General features: G+C 40.6%; 1 protein-coding gene across 2 annotated transcripts in view; it reads left to right on the forward strand.

Moving 5' to 3' along the window:
- Positions 1 to 16,877, forward strand: part of LOC108719159 (receptor-type tyrosine-protein phosphatase T-like) — a 101,292-nt gene that overhangs the window by 32,527 nt on the left and 51,888 nt on the right. For both annotated transcript variants that reach the window (XM_041570825.1, XM_041570822.1), the window contains exons 5-11: positions 2,071 to 2,259; positions 3,217 to 3,402; positions 6,120 to 6,308; positions 6,787 to 6,966; positions 7,424 to 7,603; positions 7,757 to 7,936; positions 10,880 to 11,146. In XM_041570825.1, the coding sequence (XP_041426759.1) occupies positions 2,071 to 2,259; positions 3,217 to 3,402; positions 6,120 to 6,308; positions 6,787 to 6,966; positions 7,424 to 7,603; positions 7,757 to 7,936; positions 10,880 to 11,146 (1,371 nt within the window). The remainder of the gene's footprint in view (positions 1 to 2,070; positions 2,260 to 3,216; positions 3,403 to 6,119; positions 6,309 to 6,786; positions 6,967 to 7,423; positions 7,604 to 7,756; positions 7,937 to 10,879; positions 11,147 to 16,877) is intronic.

Here is a 16,877-nt window from a genome sequence, read left to right on the forward strand (position 1 = left end):
TCGGCCATCAGAATCACAGTTTGAATATTTTAGCTGGGCCAAACAGGTTATACGGCTAGAAACAAGTGAACACAACATATGCAGAGCTGAAAATGCAATAAAATGGCTAAAAATTCAATAAAATGGCTAAAAATGCACCAAAATACCCAAAATTGCAATATAATCACCGAAATAACATACAAAAGATATTGCACAGTACGGTTAGCGAATACGCTATTCGTAATGGCAATAAAACATTTTTTTCAGCCAAAAAAAGAGACGATGCGATAAGAAAAAAAAAAAAAAAGCCACAATGCCATGTATGTGCGTGTGCGTGTATACAAATGGTAAATTACATGTTATGTGCGCGTGTGTGCGTGTGCACATGTGTGTAAGTGCAGTGAGTGTAAGTGACCCCCCCAATCCCCAAAAATGTATGTGTAAGTGTGTGTAAGTGTGAATCTAAGTGTGTATTACTGTAATAAGTGTGTGTTGGTGTGTTTGTGTGTGTAATTGTTGCACTAACCTGAAAAAGTCGCTGAAGACTGTTGCACACGATGTGGAGGGGTCCCAGGAAGACATCTGCGACGATCCTCGTGTTCCTGTGCTGTGGGGGCGGAGATCAACGGCGCAGTGCAGGCTGCAGCAGCAGGACACGTAAGTAACACGTGCCTGCTGCTGCTTTTGGGCCCCTGGGCGATCGCGCCCCAGGGGCCACTCGATCCCCTGCTCTGCTCGTTGCCTAGGGGCAGGGGATCGAAGCGGAACGGAGCGAGCGGCTCTAACAGCCGCTCCTCCGCTCCACAACCCGGAAGTGCTGCAGAACGTAGAATCTACGTTCTGTGGCATTTCAAGTTACTTTTCCACAGAACGTAGATTCTACGTTCTGTGGCACTTAAAGGGTTAATATCTGTCTGATTTCCCCAGGATTTGTTAGGATTGAACTTAATTCATTTGTTACAGTCTGACTCCGTTACTATGAATTTACTAGGCATGGAATATGGGTAGTGATGAGTGAATCTGACCCGTTTCTCTTCGCCAAAAATTCACGAAAACGTTAAATATGACTAAATGCATTGAAGTCTATGGGTGACAATTTATTTCTGACGCACCCATTAGGGCCTATCCCCCAAATGTAATAAAAGGCGCTAAGTTTACCCAGGAGCGGTAACCCATAGCAACCAATGAGATGTTTGTTTTTAAACAGGTGACCAGTAAGTGCTACCTGCTGATTGGTTGCTAAGGGTTTCTGCCCCTGGGCAAACTTAATGCCTTTTATTACATAACCCCCAAAGGGCACTGTTTTTGCGACAACAATTTCACTCAATACTAAGGGGCACATTTACTAAGGATCGAATTTCGAAGCTAAAAAACTTAGAAATTTGACCATCGAATTTAATACTTTGATAGTCGGCCGTTTACGATCAAAGTAAAAATCGTTTGTTCGATCGATTAAATCGTTCGAATCGAACGATTCGAACGATTTTACAAAAAAATACTTTGACTACTCAAAACTTAGCCAAAAAGTTTATAGGAGGTCCCCCGTAGGCTAAACAGCAATTTGGCAGGTTTAAGGTGACGAAGTGTCGAATTCGAAGTTTGTTAAAGAGACAGCACTTAGATTTTTGAATGGTCGAATTTGTGAAGTATTTTTTAAATTCGAATTGATTTTTGGCCTATACTCCAAAATTACTTTGAAATTCGAAGTTTTTGAATTCGCTAATTCACTTTCACCCTTAGTAAATGGGCCCATAAGTATGGGTGGGGCTGGGGGTGAGCAGTAAGTGTCCCCATTATTTAGCCCCATCTCCAGTGACACAGAGTAAGTGGGAGTCCAGAGGGGCTGCTTATGGGACTCACTGATGTGACACAGACAAGAGCAAATCAGCTAATAGTTGGGCAGCTTTTAGCCACTGCACCAGTCACACAGGACTCTCATTCCAGGAGGTAATACTGTTACCTGAGAAATGACTAAAGTCTATGACATACTGGTGTATGTGGGGCAAGTCTGAGCCTCCCCCATAAGCTTTTCCCAATGACAGCAAATTGTATATGTGAATAGTAACAGCCTGTCCTGTTTCTCTCTTATAGAGCAATGTAAGAAATCTCTTCTCCGCATGGATCCAAATGTGCAGCTTGTTCCTGATAATGATTATTATTTGCCCAATACTGAGGTGTCTGTGAGCTGTAAAGAAGGATATAAAGCTTCACCCAACACAATAACATGTAAATCTGAACATGATAAGTCTGTGTGGGATGTAACAGACATTCAATGTGTGGGTAAGTACAAAGGTTGGGGGGTTGGAAGGAGATATTGGGGTCATCATATGTCTAAACTCCCCGCCAGGTGCATTATAAGATTTGTATGTTATTTATTTTTATGACTGAGACTAGATCTGCTGTTTTATTTCTGTTTTTCAAATGTATGTTCATTTTTTGATGTATATCTGTCGCCGTCTAAAAAACAAATGGTCTGTAAGGCTACAAATGTATTGTTATTGCTGCTTTTTATTACTTGTCTTTCTATTCAGTCCTCTCCTATTCATATTCCAGTCTCTTATTCGAATCAGTGCATGGTTGCTAGGGGAATGTGGACCCTAGCAACAAGATTGCTGAAATTGCAAACTGGAGAGCTGATGAATAAAAAGCTAAATAACTCAAAAAACACAAATCATAAAAAATGAAAGCTCTCTCTCTACATTATAAGGTGAACAACCTCTTTAAATGACATTTTTGTCACTGAGCTCCCACAATATCCCTATTGGAAGAATTCATATTAAATCTCTGCACTTGGTGCTGTCACTCACCTGAGCCATGGGACACTCACAATATACTGAGCAGAAAGCATATTATCGAATTCAGCAAAGCTTAATAACTGATTCAATGCTTAAATGTTAATATTACCAGTCACACAGCTCTATGCTCCAGCTCTATGCCAGCTGCTGACTGTACTGATTTTTATGCAGCCATACAATGTGAATCATGAAAAGGTCTCAAAAGTCAATAAGGAATTATTATTATACACTTGTTTATAATATCCTGCAGTGTCGTACAATAAATAGATAAAGTATACACTGATCTTGCAGATTACATAGGAATATACAATCAATAGAGGTAAAGAGGAACCTGTTCAATTCATCTTATAAACTAAATGAATGAGCGTTAGCAAAATGCTGTGATGTCTCACTGATAATCTGTGTGATTATAATAATTCCATGTACTTTCTTCTTATTCCAGCCCAGTGTCCCCTGTCACAGATAAATGGAACAAACAGGACTGAGGGAGACAAGGAATATTATGACCCAGAGGAATCAGTGACAGTGTGGTGTATGCAGGGATATTACCCTAAGGACAAGACAATTACAGTAAAATGTATGAGGAATGGGCCGAGCACCACGTGGGATAATCGTGTTCCCTGTACAGGTAATTACTCACCCCCAGCAACTCACTCACCTCCCTGGGGGAATCTCCTTCCCTTATACTGGAATCCTGGGGCAGTTAGTACTGAGGGCCCATGTCTAGGTCAGCAGTTTTTTTATTTTTTTATTTAATAATATTTTTTCATAGTTAGTAAAATTACAGATCAGCAGTTTTAGGGAGCAAACCATTTGGTGCCTGTATACTAAAAAAAAACTTAAACAATTCTGCCAGTCTGCTGCTCAACACTTAGGGATAAATCCAGTGGTAAAGCTCACAGGTAGGATGAACCCCTCTGTTCCATGATCATCACATGCTCAGGCCTGTAGTTATAGTGTAACATGTTAATGAGGAGAGAAAGTCATGTAGTTTCAGTGGCATGTAATGTTCAGGTGTGACCACTAGGTGGTACAGAGAGGTGACATAGTGTGAGACACAAGTGTAATTACTGTAGTGGCCATGAGGGGGAGCAGGAAAGAATGGGCTGGTATAGGAAGGTATGGCAGATAACAGCAGAATAAAACAGTAAGAAGAAAGAAGGAGACTCACAGCAGCCCGGGCACTTATACCTCACTGTAGCACTGACACTTAATCATGTGAGACAGAAGGAGGACTTTTACTCCACTGAGGAGTGAGACTTGGTAGCACCCTGGTACCTACATTACCAGTCAGGGTCAGAGTAGAAAGAACAGGGTAACACTGGGGAATATTAAGCTAAAAGCCCTGAGGAGGTTATACAGACACCCATGTGAGGAACACGTGACAGAGGATATTTCCCTTTAAAAGGAGGGTGTGAGGAGTCCCCCTGAGAAAAGATACTGGAGGATTATGGGGAGTGATGGGACATTAGGGGAAGGGTTGGATGTTGCTCTTGTCTAACTGTGACCCTGTACCTGTGTAACAACCAAATCTGCATTGCCCAAGCCCCTCCCCCACCCCTGACTTGCTCTCACCCACAACCCTCTTAAACCTCACCATTGTCACTACTCCAATGACTTTCACTCACCTGCTTCCTAATTCCCTGTCTGTCTGTCTGTCTGTCTGTCTGTCTCCAACTTCACTCAAGACTAAAGCTGGCCATAGATGTTGAGATTTTTAAAAGATCAGATCCTGAGATCACGATCTTCTCAGAACGATCGTACGATCGTACGAATTTACCATCAACTAAAAAGACCAATTTGGCAGGAAAACAAAGGGGAGCTGCTTGGCCCTGCAGACATAGATACATTGCACTGGGACCGACAAAGATATTTTGACCTGGCCGATCAATTTCCCGACAGATGTCGGCCGAAAAATCGTAAGATGTACGATCGTTGGAATCCCACTAACCGCACGATAATTTCGAAGGATTGGTCGGGCTTCCCTAAAATCAGTCGTTCTGCAAGAAGAATCATTGCGTCTATGGGGAGCTTAAGTCCCCTCACCTGAGCTCTAGTGCCTGCCCCTAGTTCCTGCCCTGATTGACATGATTGGCTTCAGTGGATTCCATATTCTTCCTATTTCTTACAGCACAAAAACATGATGTTAAGTTATTAATTTGTGTAAGAACAGGACATTCCTGACTAATTCCTGTAATATGTGAGAGTAACATTCTCTCTGACTATACACACATTATATAGAGTGTAATAAATCCCCTGCATGTTGTTCCACAAAGCAACTGGTTGATTGTGACAGATGGAGACTGTGATTAATAATATTATTTGGTGTGTATAGAGTTAATGGCTGATCCACAAATACACAAGCCCACGTATGGATCACTGCTGTTGGACTACTGAGGGGCGGGACCAAGTTGCCTTAATATCTGTCTGATTTCCCCAGGATTTGTTAGGATTGAACTTAATTCATTTGTTACAGTCTGACTCCGTTACTATGAAAATGTACTAGGCATGGAATATGGGTAGTGATGAGTGAATCTGACCCGTTTCTCTTCGCCAAAAATTCCCGAAAAGGCTAAAATATGACTAAATGCATTGAAGTCTATGGGTGACAATTTTTTTCTGACGCACCCATTAGAGTCTATCCCCCAAATGTAATAAAAGGCGCTAAGTTTACCCAGGAGCAGTAACCCATAGCAACCAATGAGATGTTTGTTTTTAAACAGGTGACCAGTAAGTGCTACCTGCTGATTGGTTGCTAAGGGTTTCTGCCCCTGGACAAACTTAATGCCTTTTATTACATAACCCCCAAAGGGCACTGTTTTTGCGGCAAAAATTTCACTCAATACTAAGGGGCACATTTACTAAGGATCGAATTTCGAAGTTAAAAAACTTCGAAATTCGACCATCGAATTTAATACTTCGATAGTCGAAGTTTTTTTTTCGATCGAAGTAAAAATCATTCGATCGATCGATTAAATCATTCAAATCGAACGATTCGAATGATTTTACAAAAAAAATACTTGACTACTCAAAACGTAGCCAACACTTTATAATAGGTCCCCCGTAGGCTAAACAGCAATTCGGGAGTCCAGAGGGGCTGCTTATGGGACTCACTGATGTGACACAGACAAGAGCAAATGAGCTAATAGTTGGGCAGCTTTTAGCCACTGCACCAGTCACACAGGACTCTCATTCCAGGAGGTAATACTGTTACCTGAGAAATGACTAAAGTCTATGACATACTGGTGTATGTGGGGCAAGTCTGAGCCTCCCCCATAAGCTTTTCCCAATGACAGCAAATTGTATATGTGAATAGTAACAGCCTGTCCTGTTTCTCTCTTATAGAGCAATGTAAGAAATCTCTTCTCCGCATGGATCCAAATGTGCAGCTTGTTCCTGATAAAGATTATTATTGGCCCAATACTGAGGTGTCTGTGAGCTGTAAAGAAGGATATAAAGCTTCACCCAACACAATAACATGTAAATCTGAACATGAGAAGTCTGTGTGGGATGTAACAGACATTCAATGTGTGGGTAAGTACAAAGGTTGGAAGGAAATATTGGGGTCGTACATATAAACTACTTACCAGGAACCCAGGAACAGACCTGACTATGAGTTTAATTAAGGACAAACAAATGCTGAGGTGGATATAGATATAGATATGAGTCAATATGCAGAATTAGTGGCCAAATGTTCTGCTTCTCTTGTCTCTGTCTCATGTGTGAATAGAGTTGATGTTTGATGCCAATGTTATTAATAGGGAAACAATGCAAATATTTTGCAAGGCTGGTATTATTTTTGGTGGAAACTATAAGTGTTAATCTATTTAAAAGAAAGTATTTTCTCCCCACAGATACACAGACACCTGCTGCTGTCACATGACCCTAAATTCTTTTGATGCCATTTTTGCGATTAAGTTGCCATTTGCCTGTTGCATTTTATTGTCTGACTCTCATCCAACTGCAGCTGATTCTTCCTTATTCCTACAAATTCCCTCTGTTTATTTCCCAGAACAATGTGCAAAGCCGACAGGATCAGGAATCAATTCATTTTCTCTGAACAAAGATTTCTATGATCGTGGTGAATCTGTAACAGTGACCTGTGCCTGGGGGTATCAGTCTGTATCTCAGACAATTAGATGTAGGAAGAATGGAACTCACAGTTACTGGAATGTGTCGGATCCCTGTATTGGTGAGTACTGACCCAAATCATTAATCAGAGGGACACACTCAGGGGATCACAGTGTAAATAGGGATCTGTAAGACTCAGTGTCATGTAAATAATATGCACCCCCTCTAATAACACTTTCTAATACACAAAAGCCATGAATATCTTGTAAATTATATCCTTATAAACGGTGAGTTCTGATGTCATCAGTTATAAACAGTGAGTTCTGATGTCATTTCTGTCACATGACTCACTGAAACTTGTGTATTATAATAAATAAAGTTCCCCCAGTTGCAAAATATGAGGATATTAGACATTACCTCGGAGTTCCATGACCTGTATAAAAACACTCGGCCTTTGGCCTCGTACTTTTATATGGTCATGAAACTCCTTGGTAACTTATATTATCCTTATATTTTACAAGAGGGGGTACTTTATTCACTAAATATCCTTACTGTATATCAACTGGGTTATATTTCAGAACAATGTGCAAAGCCAACAGGACCAGGAATCAATTCATTTTCTCTGAACAAAGATTTCTATGATCGTGGGGAATCTGTAACAGTGACCTGTGCCCGGGGGTATCAGTCTGTATCTCAGCCAATTAGATGTAGGAAGAATGGAACCCACAGTTACTGGAATGTGTCGGATCCCTGTATTGGTGAGTACTGACCCAAATCATTAATCAGAGGGACACACTCAGGAGATCACAGTGTTAATAGGGATCTGTAAGACTCAGTGTCATGTAAATAATATGCACCCCCTCTAATAACACTTTATATCCTTACTGTATATCAACTGGGTTATATTCCAGAAAAATGTGCAAAGCCAACAGGACCAGGAATCAATTCATTTTCTCTGAACAAAGATTTCTATGATCGTGAGGAACCTGTAACAGTGACTTGTGCCCCCAGATATCAGTCTCTGTCTCAGACAATTAGATGTAAGAACAATGGAACCCACAGTTACTGGAATGTGTTGGATCCCTGTATTGGTGAGTACTGACCCAAATCATTAATCAGATGGACACACTCAGGAGATCACAGTGTAAATAGGGATCTGTAAGGCTCGGGGTCATGTAAATAATATACACCCCCTCTAATAACTCTTTATATTCATAGGGGGTTATTAACTAAAACTCAGATTTATCTAATCTGTTTATTAAACCAAGCTCGACCAAACTCCCATCCATTATTTTATCTTATTTATAAATAAAATAACTCAAAAAAGCCAGGTTGTGAAAAAACTCAATAAACTCGAGCAAAAACTCGAAGGGGCAAATGTACTTATGGTCAAATATCGAGGATTAATTAACCCTCGATATTCGACTGCCAAATTAAAATCCTTCGACTTCGAATATGGAAGGATTTATCGTAATCCTTCGATCGAACGATTTTTCTTCAACCTAAAAAAAGATAGCAAAGCCTATGGGGACCTTCGGTAGGTTTTAGGTGGGAAACTAGGGGGTCGAAGTTTTTTTTTGTAAAGAGACAGTACTTTGACTATCGAATGGTCGAATAATCAAAGATTTTTAGTTAGAATCGTTCAATTCGAAGTTGAAGTCATAGTCGAAGGTCGAAGTAGCCAAAAAAAACATTCGAAATTCGAAGTTTTTTTTCTTCTATTCCTTCACACGAGCTAAGTAAATGGGCCCCGAATTGCACAGGATACACAGTAGATAAAAGATAAGTACTACTATAGTTTATATAAACAAGCTGCTGTGTAGCCATGGGGGCAGCCATTCAAGCACAGGATACACAGTAGATAACATATAAGTACTACTATAGTTTATATAAACAAGCTGCTGTGTAGCCATGGGGGCAGCCATTCAAGCACAGGATACACAGTAGATAACAGATAAGTACTACTATAGTTTATATAAACAAGCTGCTGTGTAGCCATGGGGGCAGCCATTCAAGCACAGGATACACAGTAGATAACAGATACGTACTACTATAGTTTATATAAACAAGCTGCTGTGTAGCCATGGGGGCAGCCATTCAAGCACAGGATACACAGTAGATAACAGATAAGTACTACTATAGTTTATATAAACAAGCTGCTGTGTAGCCATGGGGGCAGCCATTCAAGCACAGGATACACAGTAGATAACAGATAAGTACTACTATAGTTTATATAAACAAGCTGCTGTGTAGCCATGGGGGCAGCCATTCAAGCACAGGATACACAGTAGATAACAGATAAGTACTACTATAGTTTATATAACAAGCTGCTGTGTAGCCATGGGGGCAGCCATTCAAGCACAGGATACACAGTAGATAACAGATAAGTACTACTATAGTTTATATAAACAAGCTGCTGTGTAGCCATGGGGGCAGCCATTCAAGCACAGGATACACAGTAGATAACAGATAAGTACTACTATAGTTTATATAAACAAGCTGCTGTGTAGCCATGGGGGCAGCCATTCAAGCACAGGATACACAGTAGATAACAGATAAGTACTACTATAGTTTATATAAACAAGCTGCTGTGTAGCCATGGGGGCAGCCATTCAAGCACAGGATACACAGTAGATAACAGATAAGTACTACTATAGTTTATATAAACAAGCTGCTGTGTAGCCATGGGGGCAGCCATTCAAGCACAGGATACACAGTAGATAACAGATAAGTAGAAAGTGAAAAACATTTTCCCAGGCAAGACAAAGTGAAACAAGTCACATTTTTTTCACCTTAAAAATCTGTCCAATAATTTGTAATGTGTTTAATAAATCATATTGCTGTTTCACAGTTCTGAGATAATGTGCATTGCTGACTATTATCTCCAATCCCTCTGCTGTGTGACTGTTTCTTTATAAAGACTGGCAGCAGAAATAGTATAAAGACTGACAGCCGATATAGTATAAAGACTGACAGCCGATATAGTATAAAGACTGACAGCAGATATAGTATAAAGACTGACAGCAGAAATAGTATAAAGACTGACAGCAGAAATAGTATAAAGACTGGCAGCAGAAATAGTATAAAGACTGGCAGCAGATATAGTATAAAGACTGACAGCAGATATAGTATAAAGACTGACAGCCGATATAGTATAAAGACTGACAGCAGATATAGTATAAAGACTGACAGCAGAAATAGTATAAAGACTGACAGCAGAAATAGTATAAAGACTGGCAGCAGAAATAGTATAAAGACTGACAGCCGATATAGTATAAAGACTGACAGCAGATATAGTATAAAGACTGACAGCAGAAATAGTATAAAGACTGACAGCAGAAATAGTATAAAGACTGGCAGCAGAAATAGTATAAAGACTGACAGCCGATATAGTATAAAGACTGACAGCAGATATAGTATAAAGACTGACAGCAGATATAGTATAAAGACTGACAGCCGATATAGTATAAAGACTGACAGCAGATATAGTATAAAGACTGACAGCAGATATAGTATAAAGACTGACAGCAGAAATAGTATAAAGACTGGCAGCAGAAATAGTATAAAGACTGACAGCCGATATAGTATAAAGACTGACAGCAGATATAGTATAAAGACTGACAGCAGATATAGTATAAAGACTGGCAGCAGAAATAGTATAAAGACTGACAGCCGATATAGTATAAAGACTGACAGCAGATATAGTATAAAGACTGACAGCAGATATAGTATAAAGACTGACAGCAGATATAGTATAAAGACTGACACCAGATATAGTATAAATACTGGCAGCAGATATAGTAATGTATAAATGGCAGGAGAGCCTGAGTAAATTCAGCCAGTGATACTGTAGGTTGTGCTGGAACAGGGAGGTGTAAGAGGCAGGTGGCAGGGGGGGCAACAAGCTGTGCCACAGGGGCAGATAACTTGATATTTAATAGAGTAAATAGGGAATGTGCCAATATGGAAACTAGATGTGATAATATGAATCCCCAATATATCCCACGGCTGCTACTAACCTGTTACTCTTACAGCTTTCAAGGTAACTGCAAGTGTCACTCCCACCAACATCTCCCTCCAATGGGAATGTGAGCCTGGGCCCTGCCAATCATACTGGGACATCAGTGTCTCCTATTGGCCAAAGGGGAAAAGGAAAGAAGAGAAAGAGATACAGAAAATTATAAAGGGAGTGACAATCAGTGAGTTACAGTCGTACACTGAGTATAACATCATTATCTGGGGGTACAGAGGAGAGAAACGGACAGAACTGGAGAGAAGAACCATCAAGACAGAGGAATCAGGTAGGAAGAATCTCTCCTGTATTTACTGGAGGAATAAATAAGATCTATGGCTGGATCTGGTGTTATATTAACTGGTCCCTGGCAGACAATAGCACAAGGTATCACACGTGAGTAATGGAATGAAATCATTGGGGAGTGGGTAAAATATTAGCTACACTCAGTGATTATAATTGCTTTCCTGATACCCCAGGCTGGTGCTTTTATAGTCATAAAAACTGCACCAAGTATTTTTGTAGAAACTCATTGTCACCATCTTGTTTGGCTCCTTCAGTTTTCTCTTTGTTCCAGTTCAGGCAGGCGCATGTGCAGTTTAGTGAAAAGACAAAATTACCTGCAAAACAGCAAACTTCTCACTCTGCTCCAGCACCTGCCTGAACCTGAACCTGGACCTAAACCTGAACCTGAACCTGGACCTAAACTTGAACCTGGACCTGAACCTGAACCTGTGGCAGATGAGCTCCTGCAGAAATACCCTGTGCCATGCAATGCCATGTTTTTTTCCCAAAATGCAATATTTGCCCACAAAATTCCAGCATTGTTGCTGTTGCCAGGGGATGTTGTATCTAATGTGATTGGGCTCAACACAAATCAGACACAATTGTGCTGGTTGGAGTCTGGTTGGCATCACTTCTGGACTCAGTGTTAGGGTGACTGTGATCCTATAGATACAACTGTGCTGTGGCTAGTGACACAAAGTGACTGTAAGGACAATGGCCAGTTCAATGGGCTCCCCTACCTCTACTCACAGTGGCCAACGGGTCCGTTCTGGAGATCTTCAGCACACATTCATGCTTTGCCAGTCATTGCATTGGGTTACAGCGTGTGTTCTGATGTAACTCTAAGGGGCCAACTCATTAACTTCGAGTGAAGGATTCGAAGTAAAAAAACTTCGAATTTCGAAGTGTTTTTTGGGCTACTTCGGCCATCGAATGGGCTACTTCGACCTTCGACTTCGAATCGAAGGATTCGAACTAAAAATCGTTCAACTATTCGACCATTTGATAGTCGAAGTACTGTCTCTTTAAGAAAAAACTTCGACCCCCTAGTTCGCCATCTAAAAGCTTCCGAACCCAATGTTAGTCTATGAGGAAGGTCCCCATAGGCTTGGCTAAGTTTTTTTGGTCGAAGGATAATCCTTCGATCGTTGGATTAAAATCCTTTGAATCGTTCGATTCGAAGGATTAAATCGTTCGATCGAACGCAGTTCGCAGTTTTTGCCAAAATCCTTCAACTTCGATATTCAAAATCGAAGGATTTTCATTCCCAGTCGAATATCGAGGGTTAATTAACCCTCAATATTCAACCCTTGATGCATCTGCCCCTAAATGTGATGATGTCACCAGCTCATTGTTTGTAGACAAAGCCTTTCTTAAAAAAAAGAATTGGTTCCCTTCCTGTCATTCACAATTGCCACTTTTCCTATTGGCTCCCTGGCCCTTTCATTCCTTCTCTCTTTGCCTTTGCTTCTTGCCCAAACTGATTCTGGTTAATTAGATCCTGCTCAAGTCAATGTTAGTTGTTAATTGGTTCCTGACTCTTGCCTGGTTATCCACTCTCGACTAGTGATGATGAGCCAATTTGTGAAATGGCAAAAAAATATTCCCAAAATGCAGTGAAGTCAATAGGTGATAAAAAAAAAAATTTACACATGACAATTTTTTACTTCCGCAACAATTTTTCTCGCTTCAAATGCATTAAATTCAGTGGGCAATTTTTCTTGTGGAGATTTTTTTGTTTAAATGAATTGAAGTCAATGGGCGTTTTTTCTTGTGGCGACTTTTTTTTTGTCTGGGTGACTTTTTTGTCATAGCAAATTTTTGTCACAGTTTTGCAAAAAAAAATTCACAGATGGCAAAATGCGGAATTTCACCTTAAATTTATGGCTGGCAAAAAATTTCGCTCATAACTACTGTTAACTTGATTCGACTTGATTCTTGCTGCCCCTCCTGGCTTGTTCTTGTTTACTCATTTGCCTCCTCCTTGTCTGTACAACGTTTGGCTCTGAAATGTGGGGGGTCAGCTCCTCTGCAAAAAGTTCAGAGGTCCCAAAAGGTTGTTGGTGAAGCCCAGGGTTGTTACATGGAAGAGACTCCCTCTCCAGCTGTCTCGCAGAGTTCCTTGTTACAGACCAATACAGTCCCATGAGACTCTAGTGCCCAGTCCAACCATTATCGATAGCACTTTCTTGGGATCCACATTCTAGCTCATACCTGTAAATTTCTGTACACCAATATTTAGGTTTTTTTACTTAGATCAGTGAAATGTTTAATTCCAAGTAACATTTTTGGAGACCCACTTGTTCTTTACTTGAGGAAGGGATCGGGTTCAACACCTCCCCGAGTTGTATATGGGGTGCAATTTGGTGTCATGCTGAACTATATAGAATAAACACACACTCTCTGAAGAACAAGTGGGACTAGAAAACATATTTTTTATTTCATGATCACTGGTTGGAAGGGACCAGAATTCCCCACTTTGCTCCAGTTGTTTTTTGTTTTGTATTATGATTCCAAGTAACGGGCAGTAATGGGAGTCCACATGTGTGGAAGATTGGAATTTCTCCCATTGGGTTAATTTGAGGGAGAGATGAGAGGAAGGGTGTTCATGTTTCTTTTTTACTCTTGCCCACATTTTGATTGAGCTTTCTAGTACCTCTGGAATGGGATGGGGGGACTTTAGACATCTGTATGGGGCAATAGGGATTGTCTTCAGTGAACCAAAGATAGAAAGGTAGAATAGGGGGTTGTCAGTGGGTTAAAGTTATACAAACAGTTGTGTGGCCATGAAATAGTTCTGTGAGTGGGGGACTGACATCCCTCCCCTCATTGAGGCCCCCAACAATTTACAGGACATAATTGGGATTTTATTAGCCTATAGTTATTTATTGGGATGATATTAGCCTATAGTTCTTCATTGGGATGTTATTAGACTTGTGACAAGCTGGCGGCTTGAACATGTAACTTTTTGGGGGGGGATTAGTCAATGGTGAGCAGGCAGCATAGGAAAAAGGAGCATAAAGACAGGGACACACAGGCTTCTTCAAGGAAAACACACGTTATTTTCCCACTTTTCACAAACACAGTGTATTGTCCACAGACACAGGGGTGACCATTTTATCATTCAAACAAATAATAAAATAAAACCTAGCCCATTGGGCACTACCTTCCAACTCTGGAGCAGTCCCTGACTAGGCTGGGCCCCTTGTGGACTACCAGCAAACAAAACAATTGTTGTGGCTCACCCCTGTACTCACAGTCTTGGAGTGAACTCTTTAGCCTCCTGGCTTTTCTCCAATGTCCCACACAGACAACAACTCTGGCTCTTAGTCACAGCCATGGGCTCCCTCTGCTTCTGGCAGGATCAGGCGGCACCTCCAGCTCCTCTGGAAGTTCCTCACACAGCCACGTCTCCTACCTACTGTGTCCTGATGAGAGACTCCCTCTCCCATTCTAATTAACTTTAAATAGCCTTTCCATAGGACAGCTTTTCTGTGGAAGGTGAACTACAATTTCTGCACTGGATCTGCGGAATGGAGTCCCTGGCTACAAAAGTCTTTAAACAGAGCACTGAATCTCTGTTTAGTAACTCCCTTCCTGGAGCCTCTCTCAGTACCTGGGGCGAAATTAAAGGCTAGAGTGACCTTTTTCCACCTTTTCCTGGTCACTCTACCACAGACTATAATTATTAGAGAACAAGGTTGATTTGCTTTCATTGACTTGCAGACCACTCAGTGTCCCCAATTCAGTGAGTATATCCATGACAGACCTGGGGGAACCTTCCACTTGTGCTAGAGACAGGATAACATAGTCATCATAAAATGCTCTTTCCTCCTTGATCCTTCCCAGTGAGATTCCCCAGATTTGAGGATTCTGAGCACTAGGGGTGAAAAGGAAAAGTGACAAACCCTTTCTAACATGAATTTCTAACCCACACCTGATGATCTGAATCTTGTATAACATTTAAATTCACAAGGTTGAGCCTTTTCAGTACTTGCCAGAGGTATTGGCAGTTCATTGAATCAAATGCCTGTGTTATATCAGGAGAGGATTATATATCTGGATATGTGTGTGTAGAATGGCCTAAGCTTTATGTGTTTTTATTAGGGATACAACCAGGTGTGCTGCCTTGGAATATTTAAAGGGATACTGTCATGGAAAAACATTTCAAAACACATCAGTTAATAGTGCTGCTCGAGCAGAATTCTGCACTGAAATCTTTTTTATATTTAATTTTGAAATCTGACATGGGGCTAGACATATTGTCAGTTTCCCAGCTGCCCCCAGTCATGTGACTTGTGCCAACACTTTAGGATGGAACTACTTTCTGGCAGGCTGTTATTTTTTTACTCAATGTAACTGAATGTGTCTCAGTGGGACCTGGATTTTACTATTGAGTGTTGTTCTTATATCTACCAGGCAGCTGTTATCTTGTGTTAGGAGCTGCTATCTGGTTACCTTCCCATTGTTCTGTTGTTTGGCTGCTGGGGGGGGGGGTGATATCACTCCAACTTGATGTAGAGCAGTAAAGAGAGACTGAAGTTTATCAGGGCACAAGTCACATAACTGGGGCAGCTGGGAAACTGACAATATGTCTAGCCCCATGTCAAATTTCAAAATTAAATATAAAAAAAAACAGTTTTCTCTTTTAAGAAATGGATTTAGTGCAGAATTCTGCTGGATCATCACTATTAACTGATGTGTTTTGAAAAAAAGCATCTTTTCCCATAACAGTATCCCTTTAAGAATAAGTACAGGTATTGCTGAGTAGAATGAGGGATGTTTCGAGAAGTCTTTCGTGTTTTCAGCTTGTCCCACTGGTAAGACATGTGCCCTTTGAGTTTTGTTGGTGGGACGATTTATAAGTCAGTTATTTCGTGTCTGTAATTCAAGTGTCCAAAAGCATTATTTGATCTCTTGGTTGGCTCGGGAAAGAGGATCTCAGTAAGATATTGTTCCATAATTGTCTCTAAAACTGTTTCACCCCATGAAATAATTAGCAAATTCAGCTGCAACGTGGGGGGTTGTTACTATGTGACCTTGTATAGTGTAATCATGGGGTCAGAGCTTCAGGGACTGCAAGTTTCACCAAGTGGACTAATGTTTTCCCTATAATAATATTCTATTCAAACAGCCATCAATTAGTACATTATAGTTTCTTCTGAGTACAATCTGTTTGTGCTTTTGTGTTTTTTTTTTCATTTTGATTGCAAACATTTTCCCTTTCTGCAACTAATACTGTCCTTTCTGCTTCCCATAATGCTTCCTAATTAATTTTCTTGATTTTTACACAGCAGCTCCTGTTCCTATAGACTAGGAAACAAACTTCAATCACTACCCCTGGGCCAATGGGAACATATCCCACCCCCAGGGTATAGCTCCTCACATTAAGCAAGAGATAAGTCCTTTACATTCCCTATATACAGTCAGTACTATCTGGTTACTATCATTTTAGGGACCCCCCTACACTTACAGTGTAGTACAGGGTTGGACTGGGATGCCAATGGCCCACCAGAAAACCTTTGAGAGTGGACCTTTCCAAACTATTATTCCTCCTCTACTCACTCAACTTCTTTATTCTCCTAGTCATTTATATCTACTAACTATATTCTTCCAGTATTAAACATGTTTTCCTATAAAGAAATAGAGAATGACCATTAAATAGGCCAAATGTTTACAAATAAGAGGCCACTGACACGTGGGCCCACCGGGAGTTTTCCTGGTATCCCTGTGGG

This window comes from Xenopus laevis, chromosome 1L, assembly GCF_017654675.1.
Source record: "Xenopus laevis strain J_2021 chromosome 1L, Xenopus_laevis_v10.1, whole genome shotgun sequence".
NCBI classification, from domain to species: domain Eukaryota; kingdom Metazoa; phylum Chordata; class Amphibia; order Anura; family Pipidae; genus Xenopus; species Xenopus laevis.